The sequence below is a fragment of the Gopherus flavomarginatus genome, chromosome 1 (genome assembly GCF_025201925.1).
Source record: "Gopherus flavomarginatus isolate rGopFla2 chromosome 1, rGopFla2.mat.asm, whole genome shotgun sequence".
NCBI classification, from domain to species: Eukaryota; Metazoa; Chordata; order Testudines; family Testudinidae; genus Gopherus; species Gopherus flavomarginatus.
In genome coordinates this window covers 4,199,702-4,217,945 of record NC_066617.1, presented here as the reverse complement: position 1 = coordinate 4,217,945, position 18,244 = coordinate 4,199,702, and the positions used below count along the sequence as shown (strand labels likewise).

At 55.2% G+C, this 18,244-nt stretch overlaps 1 protein-coding gene across 2 annotated transcripts; it reads right to left on the bottom strand.

Moving 5' to 3' along the window:
• Positions 1-345: 345 nt before the first annotated feature.
• On the bottom strand, positions 346-17,619 carry ODF3B (outer dense fiber of sperm tails 3B). 2 transcript variants are annotated; one of them, XM_050920297.1, is made up of 7 exons: positions 17,529-17,619; positions 12,391-12,525; positions 11,705-11,908; positions 5,341-5,442; positions 3,614-3,735; positions 3,282-3,422; positions 346-2,543 (listed from the first exon to the last, which is right to left on the bottom strand). In XM_050920297.1, exons 2-7 carry the CDS (start codon positions 12,497-12,499, stop codon positions 2,463-2,465), a joined length of 759 nt encoding a protein of 252 aa, XP_050776254.1. In that variant the 5' UTR covers positions 12,500-12,525; positions 17,529-17,619; the 3' UTR covers positions 346-2,462. The 2 variants fall into 2 exon arrangements, with proteins under 2 accessions (XP_050776254.1, XP_050776262.1); XM_050920305.1 differs by lacking the exon at positions 12,391-12,525 and having other exon boundaries at positions 17,529-17,592.
• Positions 17,620-18,244: the final 625 nt, after the last annotated feature.

Below are 18,244 nucleotides of genomic sequence, written 5' to 3'. Positions count from 1 at the left end.
ATGGTGCTGAGATCTCAGGTGGAGCTGGTGAGGTGGGCTGGGCTGTTCTTTCGGGAGCAGTGAATCTTGTGAGTGTCCAGTGGAGCAGGGCGGGATGCTCCAAGAAGCCCCTCGGAGGGCTCAGAGGTTGAGGTGTGCCTGTTGCTAACCAGCAGAGGGACAGCGGAGCCTGCGTAGGCTGAGGGGGGGGATTTGTGTTGCCCACGGCTGAGGAGGCAGGATGCTGACCCATGGCAGATACAGTCATGGCTTCTCCACCTTAGTGCATGTTGTGCTCAGTTCTGTGTTCGCACTTCAAAAAACATGTTGAAAAATTGGAGAAGGTTCAAGAAACAGCCAGGAAAAGGATCTCAGCTCTGGACATTCTGGCTTATAGTGAGAGACTAAGGAAACGTGTCCGCTTTAGTTTATCCAAGGGTAGGTTAAGAGGGGACTTGACCGTGATCTACAATTACCCCGAAGGGGATGACATTTCTGGCTGTCAACAGTTATTTAAGCTGGCAGAACGAGGAACCTGAAGGCAGACAGATTCAGACTAGAAATAAGCTGCCATGTTTTCACAGTGAGGGTAATTAACCATTGGAAAATCTGACCTAGGGACGCAGTGAGTCAAACCTGGATGCCTTTCTAAAGGATATGCATCAGCTCAATCAGGAGATCTGAGCGTGAGGCAGAAACAATTGCATGAGGCTGGGTCTCTTCTGGTCTTAATGTTTATGATCTATGTGGCTGGTGAATTGTCTCCCAGGGAAGGAGTGGGAGTCTGCTCTCATGGAATATTTGTAACTTCCCACTCCAGACCGAGCTGTCTGTTCTCTAGCATCTGGGCCTAGGTAACCCCACTGCTCTGTGAGCTAGAGCAGGTTCTGCCTCTCCAGAACCCCCTAAGGTGGTTTGTGCCTCGCCTGGAGCTCGTTTTTGCATTCAGCTTCCCTGCAGAGGTGGGGATGTGGTTATTATAACCACATCTGGGTATAAATATATAGTGTCTGTAATGAACTAACTAGTGTGTGACACAGAGAATGATGGCGAGAGCACTGCCCTCTACTGGACAGAATCAGAATTGCACAATAGCGTGTGGTGAGCCCATTACAGGGACAGCTAAGGGGTGATTCTCCTGTAGCTCACGTGGGTGCAGTCTGTGTTTTTGGAGCAGGAGGATCCAAGTTCTATCCTGAGTGACCTCAGCATGAGCACAGACCGTGCAGCACATTGCAGTGGGATCCGTCCCGACACAAGGAAGACAGAAAAGGTTCAGAACATGGAAATCAGAACGGGACAGGGAGTTGCAAACACGGCTCGCAACCTGGGAGACGCTCAGCTCTGGGCCTCTCATCCAAATGCAGGCAGGGGCCCTCTCTGCGCAGCTCCAGGGAGAGCCCAGCTTGTGCTCAGCTCCAGGGATCTGAGCGCCAAAAAGATGTGAACACAGTGGCAGGAACTCAGATAAGAGCAGATACACTGCTGAGGGCCAGGGGCCACTGAGTTGTGGGGTGGGGAAGCTGAAAGCACTAACCCTGCCGAGGCTGGCTAAGGGATAACCAAGGGGCAGCAGGAGAACAGGGAGAGGAATCAGCATGATAAAGGGGGAGGGTGATATGGAGGAGTGGGCTCAAACTGCACAAAGGTCGAGGGTCTGGGAAGATGCCCTGGAAGAGAGATGGGTGGGAAGAGGGAACTGGCCAGCCAGGGGATGGGTGGGAAGCTTACTGCTAGGCTAGACAAAGCCCTGGACAATAGCCTGTAGCTGATAGTGGCAGCGGCCTGTGCTCAGAGAGAGACACAATCCCAGGAGCTGACGGGGAAACCTCAGGGCACAGAGCAGTCAAAACAAGACCCTTCCACCTCCTCACTGGCTGGCAGAAAGCGCTGGGCAAGGATCCAGCAGTTGTTCACCAGCGGCCCAGGAGGGAAGCCAAGGGGAAAGGGCATTGGTGGGCTGGGCTGCATTGCGTGGGAGCCAGTTGCTGCATTAGGTCTCCTAGCCATGCTCCAAGGACTAGCTCCGTCCTCGGCACCGAAGAGGCACACAGAGATGACAGCGTGGGCGCGTTGGCCTCCCCAGTGTCTGCTGCTGTGAACGGATCCCCCTCAGGAGTGAAAGTCAGAATGTGAGGGGGGCCCCGAGCTACTGGGGCTAGTGCAAGAGAGCCTGGTCTGTCGGGTGCACTGCAGCCAGCCTGACCTCGCCTCACCCCCTTTCCACACACCCGCTGGAGCTCACACTCACATGACAGCCTGCTCCGGTTCCACTGTCTGGCTGCTGCCAAATGGCCCAAAAGTGCCAGGCCCAAGCTCCCCGGGTCTCCCAGGGCCTGAGGAGCTGGAGGCTGACTTGCCGAAGGCGACTGGACAGAGTATTAAGTCAGCAAAGATTTTCAAATGCAAAATTCTTGTCCAGTCCGTCCCTCTCTCTAACGCCCGCGACCAGTCGCTCCCTCTGCTTCTCCGACCGCGTTCGCTTAATCCAACACGTCCACGATGAGGGGCGCCAGGTAGTCGGAGTGGCGGATCCCAAAGGTCTGGCCACGCTGCTGGACGTACTGCAGGGAGAGGGAGCAAAACACCGCAGGATCAGTGCATGAGATCTCAGCTCCTCCCCTCAGCACCTGCTGGCACCCTGCGGAGATCCTGGCTTCCACGTTAGAAACACACACGCCCCCCGCCCCCCAATCAGGGCTCAATGCTCCTCCAAGACTACAATCCTTCATGAGACCTTAGCTCCCCCACTACACACATGCGCACACACACACACTGCATCCCCCCTCTCACATACACTGCATCCCCCACATACATCCCCCCATGTTATAAACACACACGTGCCCCCCATCAGATCTCAACATCCCCCCGTGACTACAATCCTGTGTGAGACCTTAACTCTCCCGCTACACACACATGCACTCACACACACTGCATCACTCCCTCACACACACACTGCATCACCCCCACACACACACTGCATCACCCTCACACACATACACTGCATCACCCCCTCACACACACACTGCATCACCCCCCACCACAAACACTCTGCATCACCCTCCCACACACACACTGCATCACCCCACACACACACACTGCATCACTCTCCCACACACACTGTATCACCCCCTCACACACATTGCGTCACACCCCCTACACACACACACGGGCTGTTCACTGCCAGGGAAATCTCTCTATGAGGTCTCCAGTCTCTCCGCCAACCAACACATTCTCAGCACGTCCCTGCCACAACAGCTCTTGTGAGCCCATGTGTGTGTGGGTCCCGGCCCCCACCTCACCTTCTCCGGGCTGTGTGCCCCGGGCCCTGGTTTCTGCGTGTTGTCTCCAGGGAGCATGTTGCGGGCAAGCATGCTGTACTGGGGGGCCCGGGTCTTGTACACGCTGGGTTCCACCACACGGTAGTTACAGGGCCCTGGCGTCTGCACACAAGAAGAGCAGAGCTCAGTCACCAACAGTCCATTCCCAGGGGTGCTCCCCTCAAACAAGCTGAGCCACAACCCAGCTGGCATCCTACACCCCCATTCCCCATCGCCAGTGTGTCCCTCATCCCCCTTCCCTCACCCCCTTCCATCTGAGTACCCCCCTCCCCAGCTCCGCTGCTGCCTCTCACCTTGCTCAGGTCCTCATAGAAGCTGCCAACCAAACTGCGCCCCAGGAGGGAATAGTTTGGGGCAGAGCTCTTGCCGACGACCTTGGGCCCAATCATTGGGGGGAGCCCGTAGGCGGCAGGCCCTGGGATGGGAGAAGAGGGGTCAGCGAGGGAAAGAACTGACATTCAACCACCACTTTGGACAAATCAGAAATCTGACAGGGCTGCTCTAGGGAGCGGGGGAGGGCAGGACAGGAGTGAGGTGAGACTGGGGAGAGGCAGGGTTCAGTGGGGGTGAGGACAGAAGGAGAAGGGTGGGATGTGCGGGGAGGGCAGGAGTGAGGTGAGACTGGGGAGGGGCAGGGCTCAGTGGGGATGAGGGCAAAAGTTGGGGTGAGGGTGGGATGTGTGGGGAGAGCACGAGTGAAGTGAGACAGAGAGGGGCAGGGCTCGGGGGGCTGAGGGCAGAAGGGAATGGGGAGGGGTGGGGAGGGCAGGAGTGAGATGAGACAAGGAAGTGTAGCCTATAGGACTAACCTGCTTGTTTGCACATATATATATATATATTTTTTTCTTATAGTTTAAGTGTTTGATGCATTGTAATAGGTTTATAAATTTATATTAAAGTAGGTTTGGCGGTAATGCAAAAAACCTACAGGCCATTTCCTGTATGTTAAGCTAAGACAAAGTGAGCATATCGATAATAAAACCTTTTACTCAAAAATTAAAGTGAACCTACAGCTTGTTACCTAAGTAGATAAGTACCCCTGCCAATGTCTGTGACCTTTTATCTAGACCAATAAACAATGAAAAATGGCACGGGGGGGTTCAATGTTGTACCCACAAACTTAACAGATGCACCACAAGGACACTTCTGTGGGTATGTGCATGTCATCAATATGCACAAACATACTAGACTATGGGGTAAATGCACCCCAACATTTTGTGGGTAAAAAGTAAACTTTGGGCATAATTTTTTCCCCCAGCACGTGTGCCCTGTAGAAAAGGTAACTCACCTCGCTACAGCGCTCTGCTCTGTCATTCTCACTTCCATTCTATTTCTACTTGATCTCTAGCGAGTCTATCTAGCTACAAGAACTACTACTATTAGGAGGCTGCACTTGTTCTTCTGAAACTTTAAGTTTAAAAAGCTAGGCAGAGCTCGGTTTCCCTAAGTTTTGTTCTTACTTTGTTTATTAGGTTTGAATTTTAAGTTTAAGTTAGTCAAGTAAAACCCCTTCCAGTGCTTCACCACCCTCTTAGTGAAATAGTGTTTCCTAATATCCAACCTAAACCTCCCCCACTGCAACTTGAGACCATTACTCCTTGTTCTGTCATCTGGTACCACTGAGAATAGTCTAGATCCATCCTCTTTGGACCCCCTTTCAGGTAGCCAGCGGCTCTGGCCTCTGTTCAGCATTCAGTAGCAGTTGCCAGGTTCCGGGGTCCACTCGCACCCCAAACCAGTGGGTTGATCCCCCCCTCTGACAGTCTCTTGCCACCCTGCCCAGTAGCACCCACTTTGGATAAGAGGCTGGAAAAGCAGTGAACTGGCTCTAGGGTCCCTGGGTGTGGAGATAGGCACGTGCGGGAGCCAGGGCTCCCGGGAATGGGAAGGGGAGGATGGGGACAAATCCAGACAAATGTTTGAGCCATTGGGCACTGATTTGTGCCTGGGAACCTCGAGGTGTTTGGCCAGTGGTGCAGTGGGGCGACGGGGGCAGGAGCTAGGTCATGGGCTCTCCTACCTGGAGTCTGGTCATTCGCAAACTCCTTCGTGCGCGAGGCGAGCGAATAGATGGGCGCGGAGCGATAGGTCCATTTCCCTGCCTTCTCTGGAGAATATCGACCTGAAACAAAGAGGGAGGATAATATTGGAGCATGGAGAGGGGGGACACGCCTCATACCACACTGATTGGCAAACTGTGGACTGAAGCAGCTGAGAGCTCACTGATAGCACTGGTCTACAATTTTTGAGAAGTCATCTGCTTCAGAGATAAAATGTGATATTTATTATGTATTTTGATGTGCTGAATTCAAATATGACAATTAAAACAACTGATTGGCTACTGTTTCTAAGATATTTAAGTTTTTACATTTTATGTCTATGTATATTGTGTAGATAGTAGAGTTTTAATCATAAATTTTAAACCTAGGTCTTTTCATATGTTTATGGTTGCTATACATGATAATAGTTCACCTGTCCTGTTTATGTAACATTTTAAAAATCAGCAAAAGGGTTATAACAATAAAATTTATTATGAAACAAAAGGCAAAAAACTATTATGTACATAGTTTAGTCCTATTCAGTGTCTACTCAGCGCTTCTTGGCTTGTCTCTTGTATTCATTAAATGGAGCATCTCTTGTCACTGTCCAGCAATAGTCTGCAAGCATTGATGGGCTCCATTTGCCCTGAGAGCCTGCCAGGAGATTCCACTGCTGTAGTCTGGAGCCCAACAGCTCTGCCTTACTCTTGGGTAGTTCCAAATCCCTGACAAGGTCATTCAGTTCACCTTGTGTTATGAGGTGTGCTTCAGAGGAGGAGGATGGGAGAAAAGTTGGGTCCTGTGACATTGATGGTTCAGGACCAGAAGTTTCATCCTCTTCCTCTTCCTTGTCTGACTCAAGAGAGAATGATTCTGGTGCATCAGGAACCGGCAGTCCTTCTCCGTGGGGTACGGGGCGTATAGCTGATGGAATGTTTGGATAATGCACAGTCCACTTTTTCTTCTTTGACACACCTTTCCCAACTGGAGGCATCATGCAGAAGTAACAATTGCTGGTATGATCTGTTGGCTCTATCCAAATCTTTGGCACTGCAAAAGGCATAGATTTCCTTCTCCTGTTCAACCACTGGCGAAGATTTGTTGCACAAGTGTTGCAGCATATGTGTGGGGCCCACCTCTTGTCCTGATCTCCAATTTTGCAGCCAAAAGAAAGGTGACAGGCTTTCTTAATCAGAGTGGTTATACTGCGCTTTTGTGATGCAAAAGTGACTTCACCACAAATATAGCAGAAGTTATCTGCACTGTTCACATAAGTACGAGGCATCTCTGCTCACTTTGGCTAAACAGAAATGTATCCCTTTGCAAAATGAAACACTGACAAAGAAGAGAGCACGACACTGTATGATTTCTAGAGCTGATATAGGGCAATTTGTTCAGCAGAGTGATGTAAGCTTCGTTATGATTGCATCATCCATGACTTCTAGGAATAACATGATGCAATTCATATCATATATGATGTAATACCAGCTTCAGATTGCAGCATTCATTGTTTTGCCTAAAAAGCAAGTAGTGTCCAAACCCAGTCATAGATTTATTCATAGATCCAGTCAAAGATGTATTTTAGTCATTTCTGGTTTAAATTGAGATCCCTTCCTTTTATAACTCACTTATCCTCCGCCATTCCCAAGTCAAGGGTCATATATACTGACCCAGTAGCATATCTTGAAAACTAGAGTCAATTAACAATTTTAAGCATCATTTTCGTTCTCAGTGACCCAGAATTAGTAAAGTTGGACTACATTTATTTCAGAAGCATTTTGGCTGTAGAGCAGTGTAGCCAGCGCTCCTGTCTTGTGCCATACAGTGCCCCCTGCTGGCAGAGGCTGAGGCCGGAGTAGCTGGGAGTGCCCACCACAGCCAGTGCTCCTGTCCTGCTCCCCACAGCGCCCCCTGCTGGGAAAGGCCAGGCTAGAGCGGCTGGGAATTGCCACACAGCTAGTTCTCTTGTGCTGCTCCCCACAGCGCCCTCTTCTGGGCAGGGCCGGCTCCAGGCACCAGCGCAGCAAGCAGATTCTCAGGGTGGCCAACGGGAAGGGGCGGCACGTCCAGCTCTTCGGTGGCAATTCAGCAGCGGGTCCCCCAGTTCCTCTCAGAGGGAAGGACCCACTGCCGAACTGCCGTCAATCACGGCTTTTTTTTTTCCCGCTGCTTGGGGCGGCTAAAACCCTGGAGCCGACCCTGCTTCTAGGAGAGGGCGGAACTAGAATAACTAAGAGCTCCCCCCATCTAGTGCTCCTGCCGGGCTCCCTGCAAATATCAGAAGGGTGTGAAGCCCAGGACAGAAAGGAATTAGCCAGGAGGATACACAAAGGGGGAGGGGAATTAGGAGGAATGGGATAGAATGAACAAGAAGGGAATTTAGGCTGACTCTCAGGATCAGTCCTTAGCAGTAATATCTATGAGGTTGGGGAATCATCTCTCGAAGGTAACGTAAAAACATAATGGCCATAGGATCAGTCCAATGGTCCATCTAGCCCAGTGTCCAGTCTTCTGACAGTGGCTGGTGCCAGACTCTATAGAGGGAATGAACTGAACTGGGTAATTTATCAAGTGATCCATCCCGCATTGTCCAGTCCCAGCTTCTGGCAGTCAGAGGCTTAGGGACACCCAGAACGTGGAGTTACATCCCTGTCCATCTTAGCTAAAAGCCAATGATGGCCCTATCTTCCAGGAACTTATCTAGGTCTTTTCTGAATCCAGTTATAGTTTTGGCCTTCACCACATCCCCTGGCAATGAGTTCCACAGGTTGACTGTGCGTTGTGTGAAGAAATACTTCCTTCTGTTTGTTTTAAACCTGTTGCCTATTAACTTAATTGGGTGACCACTGGTTTGTGCATTGTGTAATGGGGTAAATAACACTTCCTTGTTCACTTTCTCCACATCAGTCATGATACTATAGACCTCTACCTATAGACCCCCTTAGCCGTCTCTTTTCCAAGCTGAAAAGTCCCAGTCTTTTTGATCTCTCCTTATATGGAAGCTGTTCCAGACCCCTAATCATTTTTATTGCCCTTTTCTGTACAGTTGCCAATTTGAATATATCTTTTTAGGGCTGTTGATTAATCACAGTTAACTCACACGATGAACTAAAAAAAATTAACTGCAATTAAAAAAATGTATCGTGACTAATCACACTGTCAAAGAAGAGAATACCAATTGAAATTTATTAAATATTTTTGGATGTTTTTCTACATTTTCAAATATATTGATTTCTGTTACAATACAGAATGCAAAGTGTACAGTGCTCACTTTATATTAGCTTTTATTACAAATATTTGCACTGTAAAAATGATAAAAGAAAATATTTTTCAATTCACCTCATAAGTACTTTAATATAATCTCTATTGTGAAAGTGTAACTTACAAATGTAGATTTTGTTTGTTTGTTACATAGCTGCACTCAAAAACAAAACAGCGTAAAACTTTAGAGCCTACAAGTCCACTCAGTCCTACTTCTCTTCAGCCAATCGCTAAAAGACAAACACATTTGTTTTCAGTTATGAGAGGTACTGCTGCTTGCTTCTTATTTACAATGTCACCTGAAAGTGAGAACAGGCATTCACATAGCACTTTTGTAGATGGTGTTGCAAGGTATTTATGTGCCAATTATGCTAAATATTCATATGCCCCTTCATGCGTCAGCCACCATTACAGAGGATATACTTCCATGCTGATGATGTTTGTTAAAAAAAAAGTGCATTAATTAAATTTGTGACAGAACTCCTTGGAGAGCATTGTATGTCTCCTCTTCTGTTTACCCTCATTCTGCCATATATTTCATGTTATAGCAGTCTCAGATGATGACCCAGTGTATATTATTTGATTTATGAACACTGTCACTGCAGATTTGACAAAACACAAAGAAGGTACCAGTGGGAGAGTTCTAAAAATAGTTACAGCACTCGACTTAAGGTTTAAGTATCTAAAGTGCCTTCTAAAATCAGAGAGGGACGGGGTGTGGAGCATGCTTTCAGAAGTCTTAAAAGAGCAACATTTTGATGTGGAAACTACAGAACTCTAACCACCAAAATAGAAAATCAGCCTTCTGCTGGTGGCATCTAACTCAGATGATGAAAATGAACATGCATCAGTCTGCTCTGCTTTGGATCATTATCAAGCAGAACCCTCATCAGCATGGACACATGTCCTATGGAATGGTGATTGAAGCATGAAGGGACACATGAATCTTTAGCGCATCTGGCACATAAATAACTTGCAATGCCGGTTATGACAGTGCCATGAGAACACCTGTTCTCACTTTCAGGTGATATTGTAAACAAGAAGAGGGCAGCATTATCTCCTGCAAATGTAAACAAACTTGATTGTCTAAGCGATTGGCTGAAGTAGGACGGAGTGGACTTGTAGGCTCTAAAGTTTTACATGGTTTTATTTTTGAATGCAGTTATTTTTTGTACATAATTCTACATTTATAAGTTCAACTTTCACGATAAAGAGATTGCACTACAGTACTTGTATGAGGTAAATTGAAAAATACAATTTCTTTCAGGGCCGCCCAGAGGATTCAGGGGGCCTAGGGTCTTCGCCAGTCTTCGGTGCTGGGCCCCAGGGCAGAAGGAACCCTCGCCGGGGTCTTTGGGGCACTTCAGTGGCAGGTCCGGGAGCGGAAGGACCCCCCACTGCGAAATTGCCACCGAAGACCTGGCACTTTGGCGGCGGGTCCTGGAGTGGAAGGGCCCCCCATCACAGGTCTTCAGGGCACTTCAGCAGCAGATCCCGGAGCAGAAGGACCCCCGCTGCCGAATTGCTGCCGAACACCCAGAGCGGAGGAAACTCCAGGGACCCGGGCCCCATGAGAGTTTTCTGGGGTCCCCAGAGCGAGTGAAGGACCCTGTGCCAACGGCCCTGAAAAACTCTCATGGGGGCCCCTGTGCCCCACTTGCCCCGCCCATCCCGAGCAGCCCTGATTTCTTTTGATTTTTATCGTACAAATATTTGTAATAAAAAATAAAGTGAACACTGTACACTTTGTATTCTGTGTGTAATTGAAATCAGTATATTTGAAAATGTAAAAAACATCCAAAATTATTTAAATGGTATTATATTATTGTTTAACTGTGTGATTAATCACATGATTAATCACAATTAATTTTTTAATTGCATGATTAACCATGGTTTTTTTAATCACATGATTAACTGTGATTAATTTCCAGCCCTAATCTTTTTCTTTTAGACGAATGTGACCAGAACTGCAGACAGTATTCAAGGTGTGAGTGTACTATGGATTTCTATAGTGGCACTATGATATTTTCTGTCTTTTCTGTCCCTTTTCTAATGGTTCCTTCCATTGTTAGCTTTTCGCACCATCGCTGCATATCGAACAGATGTTTTCAGAGTACTATCCACAATGACTCCAAGATCTCTCTCTTCAGTGGTAACAGCTAATTTAGACCTCATCGTCTTGCAAGTATAGTTGGAACCATGTTTTCCAATGTGCATTACTTTGCATTTATCAACAAGGAATTTCATTTGCCATTTTGTTGCGCAGTTTTGTGAGATCCTTTTGTAACTCTGTGTCACCAGCTTTGGACTTAACTATCTTGAGTAATTTTGTATCATCTGCAAACTTTGCCACCACACTGTTTACCCCTTTTCCAAATCATCTATGAATATGTTGAACAGCACAGGTCCCAGTACAGATCCTTGGGGGACCTCGCTACTTACCTCTCTCCGCCATGAAAGCTGGCCATTTATCTCTACCCTTTGTTTCCTGTCTTTTAACCAGTTACTGATCCATGAGAGAACCTTCCCTTTTATCTGTCGCTGCTTACTCTGCTTAAGAGCCTTTGGTGTGGGACCTTTTCAAAGGCTTTCTGAAAGTCCAAATTTATTACAGCCACTGGATTACCCTTATCCATGTGTTTGAAGGCCCTCTCAGATAACTCTAATAGATTGGAGAGGCATGATTTCCCTTTACCAAAGCTGCGTTGACTCTTCCTCATCAAATGGTGTTCATCTACGTGTCTGATCATTCTGTTCTTTACCACAGTTTCAACCAATCTGGCTGCACTGGGAGTCAGGCTTATCAGCCTGTAGTTGCCAGGATTGTCTATGGAGCCTTTTAAAAAAAATCAGCTTTACAGGGAGCTCAATCACTCGGGACAAACACACCTGGATTGTACAGAGCCCTGGAGTATGGACCGGAAGAAACAACCCTGTACTAAGCAACAAAGAGTCCTGTGGCAACTTATAGACTAACAGACATGCTGACATTTTCCATCACAGACATCAAATCACACACACGCAAATCAAGCCACACCCACGTAGCCTGGCCATATACAGCAAGTGAGAAGGGGATAGACTGACCTGGCCCGGGAGTCAGGAAGGGCATCAGGTCCCTGGGACGGCCATAGATGGAGTAGGCAGGGTTACCATCTTTGCCCTTCATGGTCATCTTGGCTGGCACCATGTACTTGGGTCCCGGGGAGCACTCATCCTGCAGACAGAGGCGGCGGATGCCGAAGCTGTACGCGGGGGCTCGGTAGCGGGAGGGGTCATGAAGAGGGTAACCTGCAACAGGAAAGAGAGATAGAGCAAGGGCGCAGAGGGCATGGGCCAGATAGTGAGAGCCCTCAAGCCCAGCCCTGGAGGGAGCGTGGGGCATGGCAGAGCTGTCTCCACACAGGCCACTGGGGCAGGCATGGATCCCAGCCCAGATCTGAGAGGGGCAAGGAGAGGGGAGAGCTTCCTCGGCACAGGTCTTATTGTGTAGGAAAAACCGTGAGTGGAGGAGAAGTAAGAGATCCCTTGATGCAAGGGGGCGTGGTGAGGGGCGCCCTTGGGGCGAGCTCGGGGTGGGTGAGCAGCCCCATTCGGCTGCAGGTGGAGAGCCCCCCTCAAAGCATTGGGTATGTGCGTGGAGCTGCCAGCTGGCCCATGTGTCCCTCTTTCCATGATGCTGGCGGGGAGTCCCGGGCCACCCCTCCTCATAGAGCCCAGGGGGCTCCCCTTCCCGCTGGCCTCGCCAGCTCCTCGCTGACGCTCTCTCTCACCTACGTTTGTGGGGAGCCCGTACTTGGGCCCGGGACTGCTGTAGAGAGCAGCAATGGGCCCTTTGGGCCGGTGGGGTCTCCATGCTCCCACCCAGACATCGGCAGACATGCTGGATCCCCGGTGTTTTCCCACAGCTGGTAAAAAGACAGAGAGCCCCGGTTAGGGAGAGAGCTGGGGAGCAGCAAGAGCCCTTTGCCCCCACCGATGGGAACAGGGACCCCAAGCCTACTTGGTGCTCATCCTCCTGCAATACACAGGCTGGCCTCTCACACTCCAGCAGGGGGCAGCAGTGCAGCTACAGCTAATCCCATAGCAACATGTCTACTGGTTAGAGCATGGGACTGGGATTCAGGCAACCTGGGATCTCTTCCCAGCCTTTTCAGCCTTTCTGCATGACCTTGGGCAGATTGCTTTACCTCCGGGTGCCTCCGTACAATGGGGACGTTGTCTTCGGACGGCTGTTTGAGAGGCTCAGATGAATGGTTCCCTGCACCAGGATCATTATTTTTCACCAATCAGCAGAGAGAACTGCTATGGCAATGGCCCCGTCACGCTTCGGCCAGGGGAGGGCAGCATACACGCAGCTCCCCGAGGGAATCAGCTTTAGCCAGAGGACCCAACACAATGCAGCAGGAGTCCTGTCCCCCAGGTCCTGATCCCAGGAGCTAGTGCAGAGTTGGGCTCGGCTCTCATTAAGGTGACGCAGTCACCCTGGTCCCACACCTGCGCTCTGCTCTAGCTCTGGAATTCTCCTTTGGGGATGAAGCTTCCTCTGCCGGGTCTCAGGCCCTAAAGAGGAATTGCTTGGGAAGCTGCCGCTGTTCCCGAGTCACTGGGTCTGGAGAAGCAGTCGCTCCATTGCAGGAGAGATTGTCTGGTGGATTGGAGCACATCAAGGAAGGATCCTACTTTTTCTCTGCTTCTTTTTTCTGTCCCCCTTCGAGGCTCTCTGGACTGCTCCTACCATTCCCAGGGGTTCGTTAGAGACCACCCCCCGGCACACACAGGGAAAGGCCCTTGTGCAGTGAGATGCCACGCTGGGCTACCGAGCTAGAGCTCAGCAGCAGGGGAACTAGCATGGCTCATCTCTACTGGGCTACTGCACCTGCTCTGCACGGACACTCACACCCAAGGATCACACCAACTCTCAGGAAGGTCTAAGGGGATGAGCTGCACAGGGAGACACGATCCGCAAGGCCAATGAGTTGTACCTGCCAGTGCTGCTGGGATTTCCCAAGGCAGAGCCCTAATAAGGTTTGCCCCACGGAGATCCTGCATGCTCTCGCTCTCTCTTTTATCCAGTTACTATGGCATCAGGGACAACAAACAGATGCTGCTCATAAGCGGTGGGTGGAGCCAACTGAAATTTCCTCTGGGGAGGAAATGGGGCTGGGTTAGTCACAGCTCAAAGGGGAAAGTTCATTGCCAGGGTGACTAGAGACCAATGCCTGGGAGCTCCAGGGCTCCCGTTCCAATTCTGGCAGAGGCGTGAAGGAGTCCCACCCGCACAACTGGCAGGGAACACACCATTTTTCAGAGGAACAGCTGCTGCTGACCACACACCATGGCCTCTGCAGCGCTGCCTGATCTCAAAGGATGGGCAAGCTGCTGCTGTTGATGCAAACTTTCAGGAGAGCGTGAGGAGGAAAGGGCATGGAGCTAAAGAAGCGGCCTGGGCATCAGGACTCCCAGGTTCTCTCTCTGGTTGTGCCTCTGACTACCCGTCTCCGGGCCTCAGTTTCCCAATACGTAAAAAGGATCATGATATTGATCCCAGGAGCTAATTCATTCATATCTGTAAAGCACTCTGAGATCTTTGGCTGGTAGACACTAGAAAGGGGAAAGGATCACTAGGATATATTGGTAAAGCTGGAAATACAGAGGCAGTGACTGCGAAGGGACAACCCCCAGCAGGACAGTTACATGGGCTAGGATCAGCACTGGCTTTGGAGAGATTTGCTCAGTAAAAACAGTGTGGAGAGGAGGCTCAGAAAGAGCAGCAGCTCCTGCTAGTCCCAGGAGTCCAGAGGTGGAACTGGGGGCCCTGGGAGATCTCGGGGGCCAAGGAAGGGTGTCCCTGGGAGATCTGGGGGGTATGGGCAGGGAGCTGGGGGCCCAGGGGACATAGGGGTGCAGGCAGGGAGCTGGGGGTCCAGGGGACATAGGGGTGTAGGCAGGGAGCTGGGGCCCCAGGGCGACCAGGGGGGTTGGGAGGGGGCTGGAGCCCCAGGGGATCGAGGGGTTCAGGAGCGAGCCGGGGCCCCAGGAGGATTGGGGGTGCAGGCAGGGAGCCGGGGCCCCAGGGGGATGGGGGGGTTGGGAGGGAGCTGGGACCCCAGGGGGATCGGGGGGTGCAGCAGGGAACTGAGGCCCCAGGGCGATCGGGGGGTGCAGACAGGGACCTGGGACCCCAGGAGGATCGGGGGGGAGGTTGGGAGGGAGCCGGGGCCCCAGGAGGATCGGGGGGGATGGGAGGGAGCCGGGGCCCCAGGGAGATCGGGGGGGTTGGGAGGGAGCCGGGGCCCCAGCGGGATCGGGGGGGGGTTGGGAGGGAGCTGGGGCCCCAGGGGGATCGGGGGGGGTTGGGAGGGAGCCGGGCCCCAGGGAGATTGGGGGAGGGGGGTGCAGACAGGGAGCTGGGACCCCAGGGGGATCGGCGGGGGGGTTGGGAGGGAGCCGGGGCCCCAGGAGGATCGGGGGGGTTAGGGACAGGGAGCTGGGACACCAGGGGGATCGGCGGGGGGATTGGGAGGGAGCCGGGGCCCCAGGGCGATCGGGGGGGGTGCAGACAGGGAGCTGGGACCCCAGGGGGATCGAGGGGGAGGTTGGGAGGGAGCTGGGGCCCCGGGAGGATCGGGTGGGAGGTTGGGAGGGAGCTGGGGCCCCGGGGGATGGGGGGGGTTGGGAGGGAGCCGGGGCCCCAGGGAGATCGGGGGGGTGCAGACAGGGAGCTGGGACCCCAGGGGGATTGGCGGGGCGGTTGGGAGGGAGCCGGGGCCCCAGGAGGATCGGGGGGGATGGGAGGGAGCCAGGGCCCCAGGGAGATCGGGGGGGGGTTGGGAGGGAGCCGGGGCCCCAGCGGGATCGGGGGGGTTGGGAGGGAGCTGGAGCCCCAGGGGGATCGGGGGGGGTTGGGAGGGAGCCGGGGCCCCAGGGAGATTGGGGGAGGGGGGTGCAGACAGGGAGCTGGGACCCCAGGGGGATCGGCGGGGGGGTTGGGAGGGAGCCGGGGCCCCAGGAGGATCGGGGGGGTTGGGAGGGAGCCGGGGCCCCAGGGGGATCGGGGGGGTGCAGACAGGGAGCCGGGGCCCCAGGGGGATGGGGGGGTTGGGAGGGAGCCGGGGCCCCAGCGGGATCTGGGGGGGTTGGGAGGGAGCTGGGGCCCCAGGGGGATCGGGGGGGTTGGAGGGAGCCGGGGCCCCAGGGAGACCGGGGGGGGGGGGGGTGGGAAGGAAGCCGGGGCCCCAGGGAGATCGGGGGAGGGGGGTTGGGAGGGAGCCGGGGCCCCAGGGAGATCGGGGGAGGAGGGTTGGGAGGGAGCCGGGCCCCTGCGGGATCGGGGGGGTTGGGAGGGAGCCGGGGCCCCAGGGGGATCGGGGGGGTGCAGACAGGGAGCCGGGGCCCCAGGGGGATGGGGGGGTTGGGAGGGAGCCGGGGCCCAGCGGGATCTGGGGGGGTTGGGAGGGAGCCGGGGCCCCAGGGAGATCGGGGGGGGGGGTTGGGAGGGAGCCGGGGCCCTAGGAAGATCGGGGGGGGTTGGGAGGGAGCCGGGCCCCAGCGGGATCGGGGGGGGGTTGGGAGGGAGCCGGGGCCCCAGGGGGATCGGGGGGGGGTGCAGACAGGGAGCTGGGGCCCAGCGGGATCTGGGGGGGTTGGGAGGGAGCGGGGGCCCCAGGAGGATCGGGGGGGGGTTTGGGAGGGAGCCGGGGCCCCAGGGGGATGGGGGGGTTGGGAGGGAGCCGGGGCCCCAGGCGGATCGGGGGGGTTGGGAGGGAGCCGGGGCCCCAGGCGGATCGGGGGGGTTGGGAGGGAGCCGGGGCCCCAGGGGGATCTGGGGGGGTTGGGAGGGAGCCGGGCCCCAGGGAGATCGGTGGGGGGGTTGGGAGGGAGCCGGGCCCCAGGGAGATCGGGGGGGGTGCAGACAGGGAGCCGGGGCCCCAGGGGGATCTGGGGGGGTTGGGAGGGAGCCGGGGCCCTAGGAAGATCGGGGGGGGTTGGGAGGGAGCCGGGCCCCAGCGGGATCGGGGGGGGGTTGGGAGGGAGCCGGGGCCCCAGGGGGATCGGGGGGGGTGCAGACAGGGAGCCGGGGCCCAGCGGGATCTGGGGGGGTTGGGAGGGAGCGGGGGCCCCAGGAGGATCGGGGGGGGTTTGGGAGGGAGCCGGGGCCCCAGGGGGATGGGGGGGTTGGGAGGGAGCCGGGGCCCCAGGGAGATCGGGGGGGGGGGTTGGGAGGGAGCCGGGGCCCCAGGCGGATCGGGGGGGTGCAGACAGGGAGCCGGGGCCCCAGGGGAATCGGGGGGTGCAGACAGGGAGCGGGGGCCCCAGGAGGATCGGGGGGGGTTGGGAGGGAGCCGGGGCCCCAGGGGGATCGGGGGGGTGCAGACAGGGAGCCGGGGCCCCAGGGGGATCGGGGGGGTGCAGACAGGGAGCCGGGGCCCCAGGGGGATGGGGGGGTGCAGACAGGGAACCGGGGCCCCAGGGGAATCGGGGGGTGCAGACAGGGAGCGGGGGCCCCAGGAGGATCGGGGGGGTTGGGAGGGAGCCGGGGCCCCAGGGGGATGGGGGTGTTGGGAGGGAGCCGGGGCCCCAGGGGGATCGGGGGGGTGCAGACAGGGAGCCGGGGCCCCAGGGGGATGGGGGGGTTGGGAGGGAGCCGGGGCCCAGCGGGATCTGGGGGGGTTGGGAGGGAGCCGGGGCCCCAGGGGGATCTGGGGGGGTGGGGTTGGGAGGGAGCGGGGGCCCCAGGGAGATCGGGTGGGGGGGTTGGGAGGGAGCCGGGGCCCCAGGCGGATCGGGGGGGGGGGTTGGGAGGGAGCCGGGGCCCCAGGGGGATGGGGGGGTCGGGCAGGGCTGTCCCCGGGAATCCGGCCCCGGGAGGGATGGAACCCAGCCGCGTCAGCTCACGCCGAAGACTGACCTGGGTTCGGACCCGAGAGAAGCCTGCGGGGGGGCGTAGCGGACCCGAGGGAAGCCTGCGGGAGGCGGCGACCGCAGCACTGAGCCGGGCGGCGGCGGGGCCGGGATTAGCCCCGCTCCCCCCCATTGTTTACAGCGTCTCCCGGCAACCAGCCCGGTCCGCGCCGCCCCCTCCCGCTGCCTCCTGGCAACGGGGCCGGGCACCCCCGGCAGAGACCTGCCCCCCCGCCCAGGCCCCGCAGTCCACATGGGGGACCCGCCCCCCAAGCATCCCCCGGGGTCCCCAGCAGCCCCCACTCCGGGCTCTCGCTCTCTGCTCCCCCCGCTGAGCCCGCTCATCACCCGGGTATCGGCCACCTGGGTCCCCCCCAGTGCCCAAGCCCAGCTCAGCACGGATCAGGCCCCTGGGCTAGCTGTGGGGGACTCACAAACAGGAGATCTGGGCAGGGCTGGAGCCACAAGGCCAGCAGCTAAGCTAGGACCTGGGGGGCCCGGCCCCTTGCCCTGCCACCTTGGGGGGAAGGGGCCGTGCAGGAATCTTGCGGCCACATGGAAGACAACCCTGGACAGTAACAAGTGGGGGTGGGTGCCCTGAGCCTTTGTTGCTTGTGATCACCGTTCCTGCTGCCCGGTAAAGTGGCACACGGCTTTAGGGCTGTGCCAGACACAGAGCCCATGCCACCAGGCGCAGTCACCCTGGGTACAGGGCAGTCCAAG